Source organism: Nelumbo lutea, chromosome 1 (genome assembly GCF_056320005.1).
Source record: "Nelumbo lutea isolate HS-2025 chromosome 1, American lotus-T2T, whole genome shotgun sequence".
NCBI classification, from domain to species: Eukaryota; Viridiplantae; Streptophyta; class Magnoliopsida; order Proteales; family Nelumbonaceae; genus Nelumbo; species Nelumbo lutea.
In genome coordinates, this window is record NC_142684.1 from 70871692 (window position 1) to 70886378 (window position 14687).

Here is a 14687-nt window from a genome sequence, read left to right on the forward strand (position 1 = left end):
AGGTTCGGTTATGTGGCACCTCGACGTACATAGATACCGAGGTGCTCCGGCTCGAAAGTGAATGAACACCCAAAGTCCCCCAATCAGCTGACGTGGCACCACATGCTGATTTATCGTCTGGCTAGCAGGCCACATCTATGTGTCCTTTACTTATTAGGTCGGGCCAAATCATCAATCATTAACAAGCATAGCAGATATTCCCCATGTAAGGTTGGTGCTCGGAGATACTGTTATTTACATTTTTCTGAAGGGGATTCCTTTTGCCAATTTGTTACGTTCTTTTCTATGTGAAGTCTGCGCACAAGTTCATTTGGATATCTACATACCCACTCAGATTAGTCTTAGACAGGCATAGTTGAATTCACATTGCCCAAGCCTGGGGCAGCAGATTATAATTTAAACTTCTTTAGAATGAAGTGGGATTTGGGATTTAGATGACTTATTTTGTCTATTTACAAGCATATAATCTCTTGTATCATTTTTTTGAACATTTGTAGATTTATGCCAGTTTTATACTTTTTTTATAGATTTAATGGGTTTTGGATTATATGATAATTTGAATCAGATATTCAGATACATAAATGAATTGAATTCGAATATATGTTTCACGTATCAATCTGATATCCTATCAAATTTGATGCCTCGTATTCTTGTCCGGTAGGGATTCAGATGCACCCCTATCCGATTTGTCTCATCATTTTGCAGCGTGTAACATGCAGTTCTTTGAATCTACAAGCCCTTACTGTTCTATCTACCTTGACTCAAAAGATCTATATCAGATTCATCTAGCACGTAATAAACAGATGGCTAAGAGCCTCAGACAAAAGATTTAAATGGGAAAAAACATAGAGAAAGGGATAAGTGAATGGTGGTAGCATGCCCTTGCGTCCATGGAATAAATATATAAAAAGGCATACAGATAAAAGAATACAGATGTTAGGAGTAGTTACAATATTTTCCAACTTATGTAATTGGAAATTAATAAAAATTAATAGCCATTCTGAAGCCAATCATAGTCACAAGAGTCACCTTTAGAGAAAGGCTGGCTCTCCTTAACTTGGATCTTCAGAAGTCCACCGGTTGCAAATGGTGACACATTTGAGCATGGAAAAATCTCAAAATGCTACTAGAACAATGACATAATAGCAGATGTACAAGGCCCTACAGCATATGGTTTGCAGTTGCTCAACCTTATCTCATTTCTTCAGCGGCTGATGTCTTTTAACTAACAGCTTCTCACTCATAGGGGTTTCTGAAGTTCTTCAAGAGTTCTGGGATATCGTAACCCAGCATATCATCCACAGCTTTTATCATCTTAGGCTTCAACTTCTCAAACTTATCTATGTTATAACCACTTAAAATATCTCTGAATTGTTCAATATTTGGGAAATCCCCAGCTGGGAGATGAAACTCTTTTTGGACCTGTAACAACGAAATAATTGCAGAAATGAAATGACGATAAAAAATGCATCACAGAAAACCGCAACAATGTAAGCATGCATCTGTTTGTGTGAGACACCTTAGAAAATTCATCTTCTAGATTATCAAGAAGTCTCTGCTGAACCTTAGCTTTGCCCATCATTGCTGGCATCTCCTTTTTAAGGTGGCTGATTATGTAGGCATGAATCTTAGCAGCTCTTGCACGTTTTACAAATTCATTGATCTGTGAAAATGCCACTTTGAATGGGATGTACGAAGAAGAAAGCAGATGAAATTTTCTCTACTCTAAAAAAATATCAGAAAAAAGAACTGGAGGTTTGGAACAGTGAATATACTCTGCGATCACAAGCTTTCTTTGGAATATCTTTCAAATCAGAAAGAAGGTCTTCTTGTTCTTTCTCAAAAAGCTCCTTCCCAATTGGACCAGTGGCTACTTCGTTCACTGGTTTGTCATTGAATGAACTGTCAAAGTCGAGAACAAAATGTCAACCAAAATGAAGTTTACCTATATTCAGATTAAGGCCAACCGAAGTTGCATATCTAAACAAATACTAAGCAAAGTGAAATCTAAAAATGCCAACAAAACCCAAACTGAAGTAGGTTCTAGAAAATGTAAATTTTAGACCAACATTTGAAACCAACCAAGACATTTACATCTGACTACTTTCAAGGAAAATTAAGAACTCTATGTCATCTCACTCGAGATACATGTAAAGAAGATGACAAAACAAGAATCCTCTTTCCCCTCCAAAAAAGTATAACATAAAGGAAATATGCTGATCTCTTCATCTATCTTCCATTGACAAATAATGGACTTGCAGAAAGTTTAAATTTGGCAGAGTACAGTACATGCATTAAATTAAGTTAAACCTAAGCATATTCCTCCCAGTTGTTACATGTTTGTTAAGGAGTGCAAAAACTCGGTCACATCCAGATTTCTTAAAAAACACTCAAAAGGATTTCAGGCTTGTAGTCCTAGGAATAAAACAAACCATGTATTAAAATGTTTGTTTTAATGGATAAATTTAGGGATTCAGAAGATGCCCACCAGATCCTTACAATGAAAAGCATAAACAAACTGAAATGGAGAGAGAGAGAGAGAGAGATGAAATGAAATGAAAACATGTCAAAAGGAAAAATTAGTTCAGCAAAATAACATTATGAAAGACACATACCCAATATAGACACGCATAACCTCAGGAGTATTTAGAACTTTCCCAAGTGACCACATTAGTGCCCCATAAACTCTCATCAACTACACCAGACCAACCAGTAACCAGGTCAAGAATATAAAGGCAATATGATAACAACTAAGAAATAAAACATCTAAGCTTTCTCACTTGTTGCGTATCAACTTGATCAGCCTTGTTCAGAACAACACGTATCTTGTCATCATTACCATGTAGAGATCCAATTACTCGTTTGAATTCATCACTTATGTCAAGCTTATGAGGATCGAACAGAAGAAGAATGAGGTCACATTTTGCTGCAAACCATGATGTAACACCTGTAAAATCATAGCTTCGTTGTGTTCGTTGCTTTTCTCCAGATAAAACTCCAGGTGTGTCCACAAATGAAATATGCTCTAGCAGCTTCATGCATAAAAAGAATGGTTAATCTATAAGAATATAAGGAAAAATGTGTCATGATAAGCTTGTAATGGTAAATTACTGGATGTGGCATCTGGGAACACTGAAATTTTGATAAGAATGTGGTTCCAAAAGTTGTCAGACCACCAAATGGCATATCTGCCTGAACAGCAATAGTGTTCCCTGGAATACTCCTTTCATCATGCCCTGACTGTGTAACAAGATTATAATAAGTTAGAAGAGATCATATGAACAATTTTTTTGTGATGCATAAAAGCTAATCTTGGGAGATCAATAACTGAGAAATTAAAAAAAAATGTAAAATTAAAATAGAAGATCAGAACCATAGACAAGAACAAAATCCAATTTCTTATAATTATTACTTTTCAGAAATGATAACAAGTTCGCAATAAGGGATATTAAACTATAATTCCAACTACAACCTCACTAATTTTGAAAGTAGATTATATAGTAATCTAATTCCTTATATTTGTTACTTTTTCAAGAATGAAAATACATTTGCAACAAGGAGTATTTATGAATGACTCAAACTAGAACTAGGGCATGGCTGTTATAGGCTACAATTCCTATAAATTTCCTATCCTTCTTCCACCAAGCTTGAGTGTAAAATGCTAATGGAAGAAAAATCCATTGAAAACCAGAGTTGCTATGCTACCTTTTGTCATGGTTAGTTAAAATATAAAATAAAAATAAAAATAAAAAACTTAGTGCGATCTCAATACAATGCAATTCCATAGAGAGATCTGCTTCCTCAGGAAGTCTGTTCATGAAAAACCATGTAATGGACAAGTCATCCTTTGGAAAGAAATGGCAAGCATGGGAATTGATGTACTGTTCAGTTGTTATGTACCTTAAGGGGCACTTTTGTATTTTCTTTTATTTTTTGTTATGTTCAGCTACCCTAAGATATATACGCTGGCACTGCCAGTAATACATTTTGCCTCTCTAATCTTCTTCTCTGAAATCATGGTATCAGAGCAGGTTAGGCTCTGTAAATCCTATCCTCTTCTAGCTGAAGCTTCCCCCTCTTCATTGGACTGAGAATGGAAGAAACCTGGTCGAACCTGCACTGAGAACACTTCGGCTGTTTCCTCTCTTACACAGTTAGATCAGAACCCAACAGAACTAATACCAGAAATAAGTGCATGGTGTTTTGAATCTTCTCTAAGAGGTCGTTGGTTTTTTTTCCTCTTTTTCTTACTATATTGGGGCTTGAATCTCCCGAAACCTACTCGAACTGAACAAGAACAAGAACTAAGCCCTTTCTTTTTCAGTTCTTGGTCTGGTTACCAAGAACAAGCAGTGGCCTGTCTTGGCTGAATGATATAAGGGTGGTCTGAACCCTATTTGTGGATCTGTAGATCCAGAACTGTGTGAATGTTGAACCTCTGTAGGTCATGAATGACCTGGTTCAGTTTACTGAAGTACTACAGCAACCCTATTAATCCTTTGTGTGGCTTGTACAAGCCTCAATGAGATCTGGTAGACCTGTTAATGTATGTAACAGCAAGTGCTCTACTTTCTGGAACTTCTTTTTGAGTCAAAAATCACTCTACAAAGTAGGGGCTGCTGTCCTATGTGTGTGGGCTGTAAGAACAGAATTGCAGATCATTGATAAGTGATTACTTATGGCTTATGAAGACTCTGCAACTTCAGGAACCACTTCGAATCAGAGTGTTTTAAACAGTGGTCATGATACAGCAAACTTCCCAATGACTATTACCCCCTTAGATGGTAGAAATATTTGGGATGGTCCAAGGAGATGTGGCTGTATATTACAGCCAGGGGTAAAGTTGGATATATAAATGGAAAAGTGAAAGAACCTAGGGGTGGCACTGCTGAATCCCATGTATGAACCTGTCAGAGTGCAGATTTGGGCAGTAAGGACGTCCCTTCTGTCCAAGAGGTGTATCCTTAGTGCAATCTGAGGAAAGTAGGAGATCAGATTCTCCTGAGGTGCACCCATTGCTAGAAATCTAGGCATACCCAAGAGAATTGTTGGAAACTGAATGGAAAACCTAAATGGGCACAATAACTAAGCAAGAAATCAACATAGGAATAGAACAAGAAACCAAGTCAGAAGTTCACTTCAGCAAACTTAGCATCTCAAGAGCCTCAGAATGATCTTTCTACTATGAGTTCTACTCAGGGTTGTCCTCCTAGTTCTGATCTCAGGGAGGATATTATTAACTCCTTTAGTGACCATTTGGAGCAGTATGGTAGGGCACTTCACCATGTAGATTCTAGATCCACAGCTTCGACTTCTTTTGCTTCCTCCTCAAGTACCTTTGCTTTCCATGTATTCTACTAACACTCTGGAATCCCCATGGATTATTGATTCAGGTGCTTCAAGCCATATGGCTGGTAAGTCAACCCTTTTCCAATCATACACCCCTTCTCTCTGGTAGAGATAAAGTGAGATTGGCTGATGGATTCTTCTCCTCCATTGTTGGCCGAGGATCTATATCTCTATCATTTGGCCTCTCACTATCAAATGTCTTATATGTCCCGAAGTTGCTTATTAATTTATTATCCATTAGCAGTTACCCATTCTTTGAATTGTTTAGTAACTTTTTTTTGCATTCTTGTGTTTTTTAGGATTTGGCCTCCGGGAGGATGATTGGTGGAGGAAACATAGTTAATGGCTTGGGGAGGGACAAATGTACGAGGCTCCTAACAATGCAGGGTCTGGGGAGGGAAAGATGTACACAGCCTTACTCCTACAGATACATAACCTAGACCTACATAGAAAGGTCCAACCCTAGATTTTTTTCTTAATCTACATAGAAATTTTCATTGAAAATTTCCAATGCTAGGCCTGTTTTCCACAATTTATAAATTTTAACAAATGTGGGTCAAATCTGTAATTGTTGTAGTTAGATCCTTAGACCCTAACCTAGCCAATATCTTTAGTCCCAAAATCATCTATAATCCCATATTAACCCTCCTAGACTCATCCTTGATTCATGTCAGTCCTACATCAGCTGGTATCACAGCTATTAATTCTACATAAATTGGTATCGGAAATATTGATCCTACATCAATTTTATAGTGAAAAATTATTCCAAAGAGACAAGATGTAATTGTTCCCTACATTGGTACACTGGTTTTGTATCCAATGTCTTAATAATATGGTAAGATTTATCTAAGCTGTTTTCAAGTAAGAAATTTCAGATGGCGGGTGCTGTTCACAGTCGATCCGTATTCTGATGTAGTTTCAGTAGGAAAAAACCAAAAAGAAATAAGGGAAAAGCAGAAGAAAGAAGAGAGGAAGAGAATAGAAGAAGAATGAGAAGGGAAAGGGCGCAGATCTTAATTCGTTTCTGCCGCCCAGATTAGGTATTTATATGTTTCTATTATAATAAGATCTACAATGAAATCTGTAATTGTTGTAGTTAGATCCTTAGACCCTAACCTAGCCAATATCTTTAGTCCCAAAATCATCTATAAACCCATATTAACCCTCCTAGACTCATCCTTGATTCATGTCAGTCCTACATCAGCTGGTATCACAGCTATTAATTCTACATAAATTGGTATCGGAACTATTGATCCTACATCAATTTTATAGTGAAAAATTATTCCAAAGAGACAAGATGTAATTGTTCCCTACATTGGTACACTGGTTTTGTATCCAATGTCTTAATAATATGGTAAGATTTATCTAAGCTGTTTTCAAGTAAGAAATTTCAGATGGTGGGTGCTGTTCACAGTCGATCCGTATTCTGATGTAGTTTCAGTAGGAAAAAACCAAAAAGAAATAAGGGAAAAGCAGAAGAAAGAAGAGAGGAAGAGAATAGAAGAAGAATGAGAAGGGAAAGGGCGCAGATCTTAATTCGTTTCTGCCGCCCAGATTAGGTATTTATATGTTTCTATTATAATAAGATCTACAATGACATCTATTCCCCTGCCGCCCAACACACTCCTTAATAAACAATAACAAAAATAATAGTAGGCCCAGTAAGGTCCAGAAAGACTAATAACAAGGCCCATAAGACTAATAATAGATAAATAAAAAAAAGACAACTAATATGGCAGGGACTTCACTAAATTACTAGTCTATTTCTCCAGACTCCCCCTCAAGTTGGGAATAGAGATTAGTCATTCCCAACTTGCATAAATCTGTCTCTAATTTGACCCTTGTAACTGCTTAGGTGAAGAAATTGGCAAGCTGCATATCGTAGGCAACATAAGGAAGGCACACTTCTTTGGAGGCAACTTTCTCTGATAAAGTGTCGATCCACCTCAGTATGTTTGGTTCTATCATGTTGTATTGGATTATGATCAATATTAATAGTGGCCTGATTATCACAATACAACATAGGGGCTTTTCATATTCAACCTCCAACTCCTCAAGTAGTGATTTTAACCATAACACTTCAGCTACCCCATTAGCCATAGATTTGTAGTCTACTTCAGCACTAGAGCGGGCAACAAAAGTTTGTTTCTTACTCCTCCAAGAGACAAGGTTGCCCCCTACAAGGGCACAGTACCTTGAGGTAGATCTCCTATAATCCACACATCCAGCCTAGTCTACATCAGTGTACACTTCTATCTTCATATGATCATTATTCTTGAAGAGTATACCTCTGCCTGGACACCTTTTTAAGTAGGCAAGTATCCTCTCAACTGCAAGAATATGAGATGTTCTGGGAGACTATGTATATTGACTGACAACACTAACATCAATCAGATATGAGAATTTTGATCCTTACTCCAAAGTGAGTTAAAACCATCTAGTGGAATGCACGGGTTAGAGTAGGTACCTCATCTCGAGATCGCATAAGATAAACCTAAGAAAAACGAGAATAGTCTTCAACAAATAGAAGGAAATATTTGTAACCCCCCATTGCATTAATGTGATAAGGTCCCCAAACATCGGTATGCACAATTCCAAAAGGAACAATGCTTCTTTTATTGCTCAAAGAATAGGTTGGTCAACAATCCTCTGGTACCAATACTTGGACAGACTCAAACAATGTAGGAAAAACACTTTTCAATGACCCAATTGATTATGCCAAAGCATAATCTGACTCACAGACTGAGACACAAAAGACCTCCCAACATTTTTGTTCCTTCTAGGTGGATGTTCAAGCAAGTAAATTCCATTGTCTCACAGCTAGTCCCAGTCACCCTCATCACTAGATCCCAAAAGACACAATGATCAGGAAAAAAAGGTTACTGAGCAATTTTGATTCTTAGTAATGCTACTAACTGAAATCAGATTTTTGCTAAGTTTAGGGACATGCAAGACAGAGGATAATGAGATGGTATTAGACACTCTGATATCTCCCTTGCCTGAAATAGGTACAAGGGAGCCATTAGCAATAGAAATTATCTCTTCCAGAAGATAAGGAGTGATTAGTAAACATGGAGGATAAACTAGTCATATGGTCAGAAGCACTTGAATTAACAATCCAAAAACAGCTAGTACTACCTGGGGATGAAGCATGATATGCAGTAGCTCTTTTACCTGAGTGAGCGAAAGCCGAAGTGGGAGTAGCAGTAGATGTAGCAGCTGAAGACTAAGATGATCCTTAAGCTCCAACTTCACACTCTAACTAAGTCAATACAGCTCTAACTGCAGCTAATGCATTTAGGGATGTGGGTTTTGCAATAGAAGAAAATGCACAATCAGTAGTGACTGCTACGTTGGCATTCTCCTTCTTATTCTTGAATCTTGCTGGAACAAGATGAGGATGCAACTTCCAACAAGTGTCTCTAGTGTGTTTTGGCTTCTTGCAATAATCACACACCATGTCCCTCTTGTCTTCCCTTTTCATTGCCCTCTCCTTATCACTAATAGGTTTTGATTTCATTGCTGCCAAGGCTGATTCCATGGGTGGAATTTGTAACATAACTTTCCTACTACTCTCTTCATTATGTACTAGTGAATAGGCTTGAGACAAGGTGACATTGTCCCTAGTGAGCAACTGTTGCCTTACAATATCATAATCTGAATTCAGTCCAGCAAGAAATTCAAACACTCTATTTGTTTCAACCAGCTTCCTATGTGTTGCTGCATCATTTTGGTTTTCCCGTTCAATAGTCTCCAAGTGATTAATCTCATGCCACAGAGATTTTAAGGTAGAGAAGTAAATTGATACAGGTTTCTCCCCCTGTTTAAGGTTATTCACTTCACTTTTTAGCTCATATGCCCTAGCAACATTAAGGGGTTGTGAGTAGGTTTCCTTCATATTTTCCCAAATTTCCTTAGCAGTATTCACCCATAAGTAATTTCTACTGATGTGTGGATTCATAGAGTTGCAAAGCCAAGTCATCATTAGATAGTTTTCTTGAACCCATTTTGCATAGGTTGAGTCTTCCTTTGCTGGTTTTTAATGTCTCCAGTTACATATCCAAGCTTTCCCCTTCCCCCAATGGCTATCATGGCTGATTGGGCCCATTCCAGGAAACTTGTGCCATAAAATTTAACAGTAGTAATCTGAAAAGTATTATCTGACATACTCCCAGACCACATAGATCCTTCTCCAAAGGATTTTGGTTCCTTCCCACCTATGTCCATACTGATCACACCACAAAGGCCCCAAAAACACTCCCTTAACAGGTCTGAAACACTGCTTAAGAAGTAATCCAGTACAAACTCCAGGTCTGAACTACTCCCTTAACAGTCCAGTACCTGTAGTGAAATCAGGACAGTAGAGGTAAATGGGGTAGGACAAAAAGCACTAGAACTGACCTGTTCTCAGTAGAAACCCTAGAACCAGCCTAGAGAGAAAAGCAAAAGACCCAGCCGCTCCTTCCAGAAGATCTCAATCACTTCCTACAAGCTGTCAATCTCATAAAGGAACTATTTTCTACTCAGAAACCACTGAGCACCAATACCAATTGGAGGTTTAGCCCCTAAACCTTAATCTGATCCAAAGAACTCTGATTCTTCTTGGTTATTGGTGATCTCCAAGATTGCAGATCTTGGGCAGCAAGAATTTCTCCAATCAACCTCCAAGAATCAGGCGAGATAGTCTGAAGTATCCAGCCCTAATACATCCTCATGTGGCCAGCTGGAAGAAGCCTACATAGGAGCCCTAACCCTAAACCTGGTTCTGATACCAAGATGGCAGGTGCTGTTCACAGTCGATCAATACTCTGATGTAGTTTCAGCAGGAAAAAACCAAAAAGAAATAAGGGAAAAGCAGAAGAAAGAAGAGAGGAAGAGAAGGGAAGAGAATAGAAGAAGAATGAGAAGAGAAAGGGCACAGATCTTAATTGGTTTTTGCCCAACACACTCCTTAATAAACAATAACAGCAATAATAGTAGGCCCAGAAAGACTAATAACAGAAATAAAAAAAAAAAAAAGACAACTAATATGGCAGGGACTTCACTAAATTACTAGTCTATTTCTCCAAACAGAAAATGAAGAAAAAAATGCCCAATAGATTCCAGAAAATTTTCATTTAAATATAAGTGAAAAACAAAGGCCATTATCCAATGTCTGTCCATTGGAAGGGGTATACTGGGTACAATCCTAATCTTTTGCACAAAGTGGCCACCCTCGGACTCGTATAAGTGAAAAATGTAAGGAAATAAACAACTGAGAACCAATTTAAAAAAAAAAATGTGGTCACAAGGAATGAAGGATATTAAGAAAAACTAATCAGTTCAAAATTGAAAGGTCTCGGAAATACAAGGAAAACAAAGAAAATTCGAGATACCATAACAACAACAAATCTGTCAGTTGTGGGTTCTGGTCCAATGTGAGCACCTGGCAAAGATTAAGGAAACATCAACTAAAATAGCATGAGCCGTCTTCCTATCTCATATAAGAGAAAAAATGAAAGAATGGTGCAAGAATAAAAAAAAAAAAACAAATAAACAAGATAGTTTTAACTTACCTGGATAACTACTTTTAAGCAAGTGTGTTATGAATGTTGTTTTACCAGTGGAATACTGACCCAAAAGCATTACCATAGGCCTTGCATCAAAATCACTATTTGTCTGCAAGTTAAACAGATAGGGCAAACGAAATAGGTGATTAAATCCAAGAAGAGCAAGCATCTACCCATCTCCCAAATCTAACTATTCTCTTAAATGAAAACTCATGATATTTCAGGTAAAAAAGGATGGGGCAAAAGGTGGATGTTTTTTCAATTAAAGGAAAAGTAAGGTACATTATTAACTCACCAATAAGGGAGATACAAAATCATTAAAATGGTAGGTAACCTCCAAAGGTTTTAGCTTTTCAGTGTACAGCTTCTTCAAGCCATCAACTATTGAGGTAACTGAGTTTAAAAATAACTGCACATGTGAAAAAAAAAAATAGAGTAAAAAGGCTGAGCTACAAACCCAAAACATTGATATTTCCAACTCAAAGAAGCATATGAATAGAAAAGAAAAACAATTTGTCACGTGATATAAATATATGAGAAAGTCAAGACAGTTCCCAATAAAATAATGAAGAAAAATAAAATAAAGTCTCTTATATCAGAAGTGTGGGCTTTAGTGTTCATTCAAAGTGAGACTATCGACAACTAATTGCCATTAATGTATACTTGAGAGAAAAAAAAAAAAAAAGTAAGTTTGCATGGATATGATCAATCAGAACGATTCCATCATCAAGTGCATCCAACAAAATGAGCATTGCTTGTAAGTTGTAAACCTAGGTCATCTTTTAGAACACCGACGAGAATGACATGAAGCATGCACCATTTAAAGAAAATTCCAAAATTGTACTGCCTTCTTGTTTATGGTGGGATAAATAATATAGAGGACAGATGTGTAAAGTCAATTCATATGTGGCACTCAGGGGACTAAATTTCACGTTGGAAAATCCAATGCAAGGAGGTTCCAAAAATCCGAGTGAGATCATCGTCAAATGGACAGTTCTACTGGAGGTTTACAATGGGCCAAAAGCACAACTAGAAGAAATATGTACTCAGAAGGTTGCTAAAGACAGAAAAAGAAGATGACAAATATGGGACATATTGAAACCTATTTGCTTAAAGACAAATCTAATTATATCAAAATGAAATTATAACAATGAAAATTTTACCTTCTTTGAAGATCTTGAAGAAGAAAACCAATTAGCTGATGGTGATGGTTGGGTTGGGTAGTTACCACACAAAATCATCAATACCAAAATTACGGGAAAAAACAATAATACCAATTAGAAATTTTTAAGGGAGTCAATGAAAAGGGTGAGTTAAGAAGAAGCTTGAAAGAGTTTAGTTACCTTTTTCATATTCAGGTTTTTTGGGTGCTTGTTTAATTTTCTGAAAGTCAATAAGAAAATGAATATTAAGACATAACAAATGTTTAACTTGCATCACATAAGCTATTATATTAAATACTTACAGCCATTAAAATGGTCAAACCTTCCATCACTGGAGGGTTTAAATTCTCCAGGTCAACTGCAACCAAAAAAAGAATGAACAAAACCAACGTTAAATAACTAGATCAGATGGCTAAATATAAGTTGGAGAACTAGATAGGCATGCTTATCAATAAGTAGTTACAATCTTATACTTGTCTCTGATCTGAATAAAGCACTGCAGCTCAACATATGATAGAAGGACTAAGGCTAAAATGTGCTTCCATGCTTACTTCCACTGCTAAGAAGGTCTAGTGTTATTTCATGTCCTGCTTGTGCCAGAGCAATTAGCTGTTCATCATGAGAATTCAGTAAAGACCAAGTTCTTATCAAATTAATAAGATAAAAGAAGATATTGAAATACGACCTGCATTGCAGTAATGAACTCTTTGAAACCAAGAAATCCTTGTCGTTTGGAATCTGCAATGGCCCAGACCTTTAAACCAAAAAAAGATGACAAGTTAATACAAAATAATTACAAGCTAAAAAATGGTCAGCACAATGGAAATTTACATTGTCACTTAGAATCTACAGTTTCCACAGATATAGCTAGCAACCAAAATCCAAAAAGCTAGTAACCAAATCCCAATGTATGCAAGCTAACAAAATTTTTAGACCATGAAAATCTACAATTACATAAACCCAATAAGTATTAGTATATTTACTACATTGGAGGAGAAGACAAATATTTGAAAGTGAAATAAACTAACATTTAATCCCAGCCCTAGGAACGGTATAAGCAAAGATTATACCACAAACATGTGAGTGACCAAAAGAAGTATCTTTTGGAGAGAAAAAAAAAAAGAAGGGGTAGGGTTGTCCTGTTACATGTTCCCATTTGTATAGAAGGAGCAAATGGATTCAGAGGACATATAGGTCCTTCAAATCTACAGCTCTCCAAATTTAAAAGTAAAGAGATTAGAAACACAGTTCTCATGTAAATCAGCCTTAGATACATAAAATCACGACTAAATGTTACATAAAACAGAGTCATTCCAATGATTGTATGGATAAAATTCTCGTATCTATGCCGTAAGGATTTCTTCAAAATCCACACAAACAGCTACTGATTCATCGATTCAGCAGGAACCACTACAACGATAACCAAGCAAGTTACCACTTGGTGGGTCCATGGAATTCCAGTGTAGAGCTACTTTTAACGTGGAATGCAAGGGCTAATAAGAAGAGGATACAACATATAAAAGGAAATAAGCCGAAACCGATCAAAAAACGAATAATGCAAAATCCCCTAGGTAAAAAATAAATTAAAAAAAAAAAAGGGTGAAACTAGTGAAACCTCCTTGAGTTCTGACCGAGATAACTTGGACATGGCCAAGAACTTGGTCGCATCGTTTCCCGTAAGGCGGCCATCGCCATCTGAAAAAGAAAACAAAAAGAAGGGGAAAGAGAAAGTGGAATATGATAAATTAATAAAGACAAGGCCGTTAAAAAGGAAACAGAAGCAGAAAGAAATGCAGGAGCAGAAAAGCTGACCGGAGTCGGCATAGTTAAACCAATCCTGGTAGATCTTTTGGTGTTCTTTCGAACACGAACCGATCGGACCTGAAACAATGTCCATCATTCAAGGCGCTTTCTCTTAGATTTGAAATATTTCGAATCCACGAATTTGAACGGATTTGTTCTTATTTTTATTTTTATTCTCGGTTTTCAATTACATTTACAGGGGTATCGCTGTCTGCTTCTCAATGAATGGGGGGAAACGAAGGAATCAGGTTTTTCAACTGTTTTCGCGCTTTTCAACAGCTCGACAGGCGAGAGCCAAAAACGGTTTCCACTTAAATTACTAAATTACCCCTGATACCCGAAGAATTGGCATGATTGTTTACTACCTTGCCCTTTTTATCAGTTATTAATGCACTTCGCTTTGAAATTGAATGCCTCGTTCGTTTGTCTGGAGCATATTAGGGTCCGTTTGGTTAACTGTAGGAATTGGAATTAGAATCAGAATCAGAATGATTTATTCCCATTGTCTATTTGGTTCCAATAAGAATTGGAATAAGATGGAATGGGATTTCATTTTCAAGTAAGAAGACAGGAGGGAATGGCCATTCTCTCAAATGGGGGAATGCTGATTCCACCCAACCAAATGGTTGGAATAGAAGAGTCTCAATGACCCCTTCCGATTTTGATTCTAGACCCCTTTTCCCGTGAACCAAACAGACCCTTAGTTCTTTTACACCAACTCATTTTCTCGTATAAATTGGTTATTTTCCTCTGTTAAAAACTTAAAATCATTTTTAATTTTGGGTTTTGTGTGTTGGTAAGGGCATTTTAATCCTATAGTTGT

At 37.0% G+C, this 14687-nt stretch overlaps 1 protein-coding gene across 2 annotated transcripts; it reads right to left on the reverse strand.

Annotated features, from left to right (window-relative positions):
• Positions 1–828: 828 nt before the first annotated feature.
• On the reverse strand, positions 829–14110 carry LOC148875214 (EH domain-containing protein 1-like). Of its 2 annotated transcripts, none has more exons than XM_088982465.1 (16): positions 13874–14110; positions 13677–13756; positions 12747–12815; positions 12613–12670; positions 12364–12419; positions 12242–12281; positions 12062–12096; positions 11194–11307; positions 10905–11007; positions 10725–10774; positions 3112–3240; positions 2781–3032; positions 2616–2695; positions 1776–1902; positions 1520–1663; positions 829–1422 (listed from the first exon to the last, which is right to left on the reverse strand). In XM_088982465.1, exons 1-16 carry the CDS (start codon positions 13959–13961, stop codon positions 1237–1239), a joined length of 1611 nt encoding a protein of 536 aa, XP_088838591.1. In that variant the 5' UTR covers positions 13962–14110; the 3' UTR covers positions 829–1236. The 2 variants fall into 2 exon arrangements, with proteins under 2 accessions (XP_088838591.1, XP_088838598.1); XM_088982472.1 differs by having other exon boundaries at positions 12535–12670.
• Positions 14111–14687: the final 577 nt, after the last annotated feature.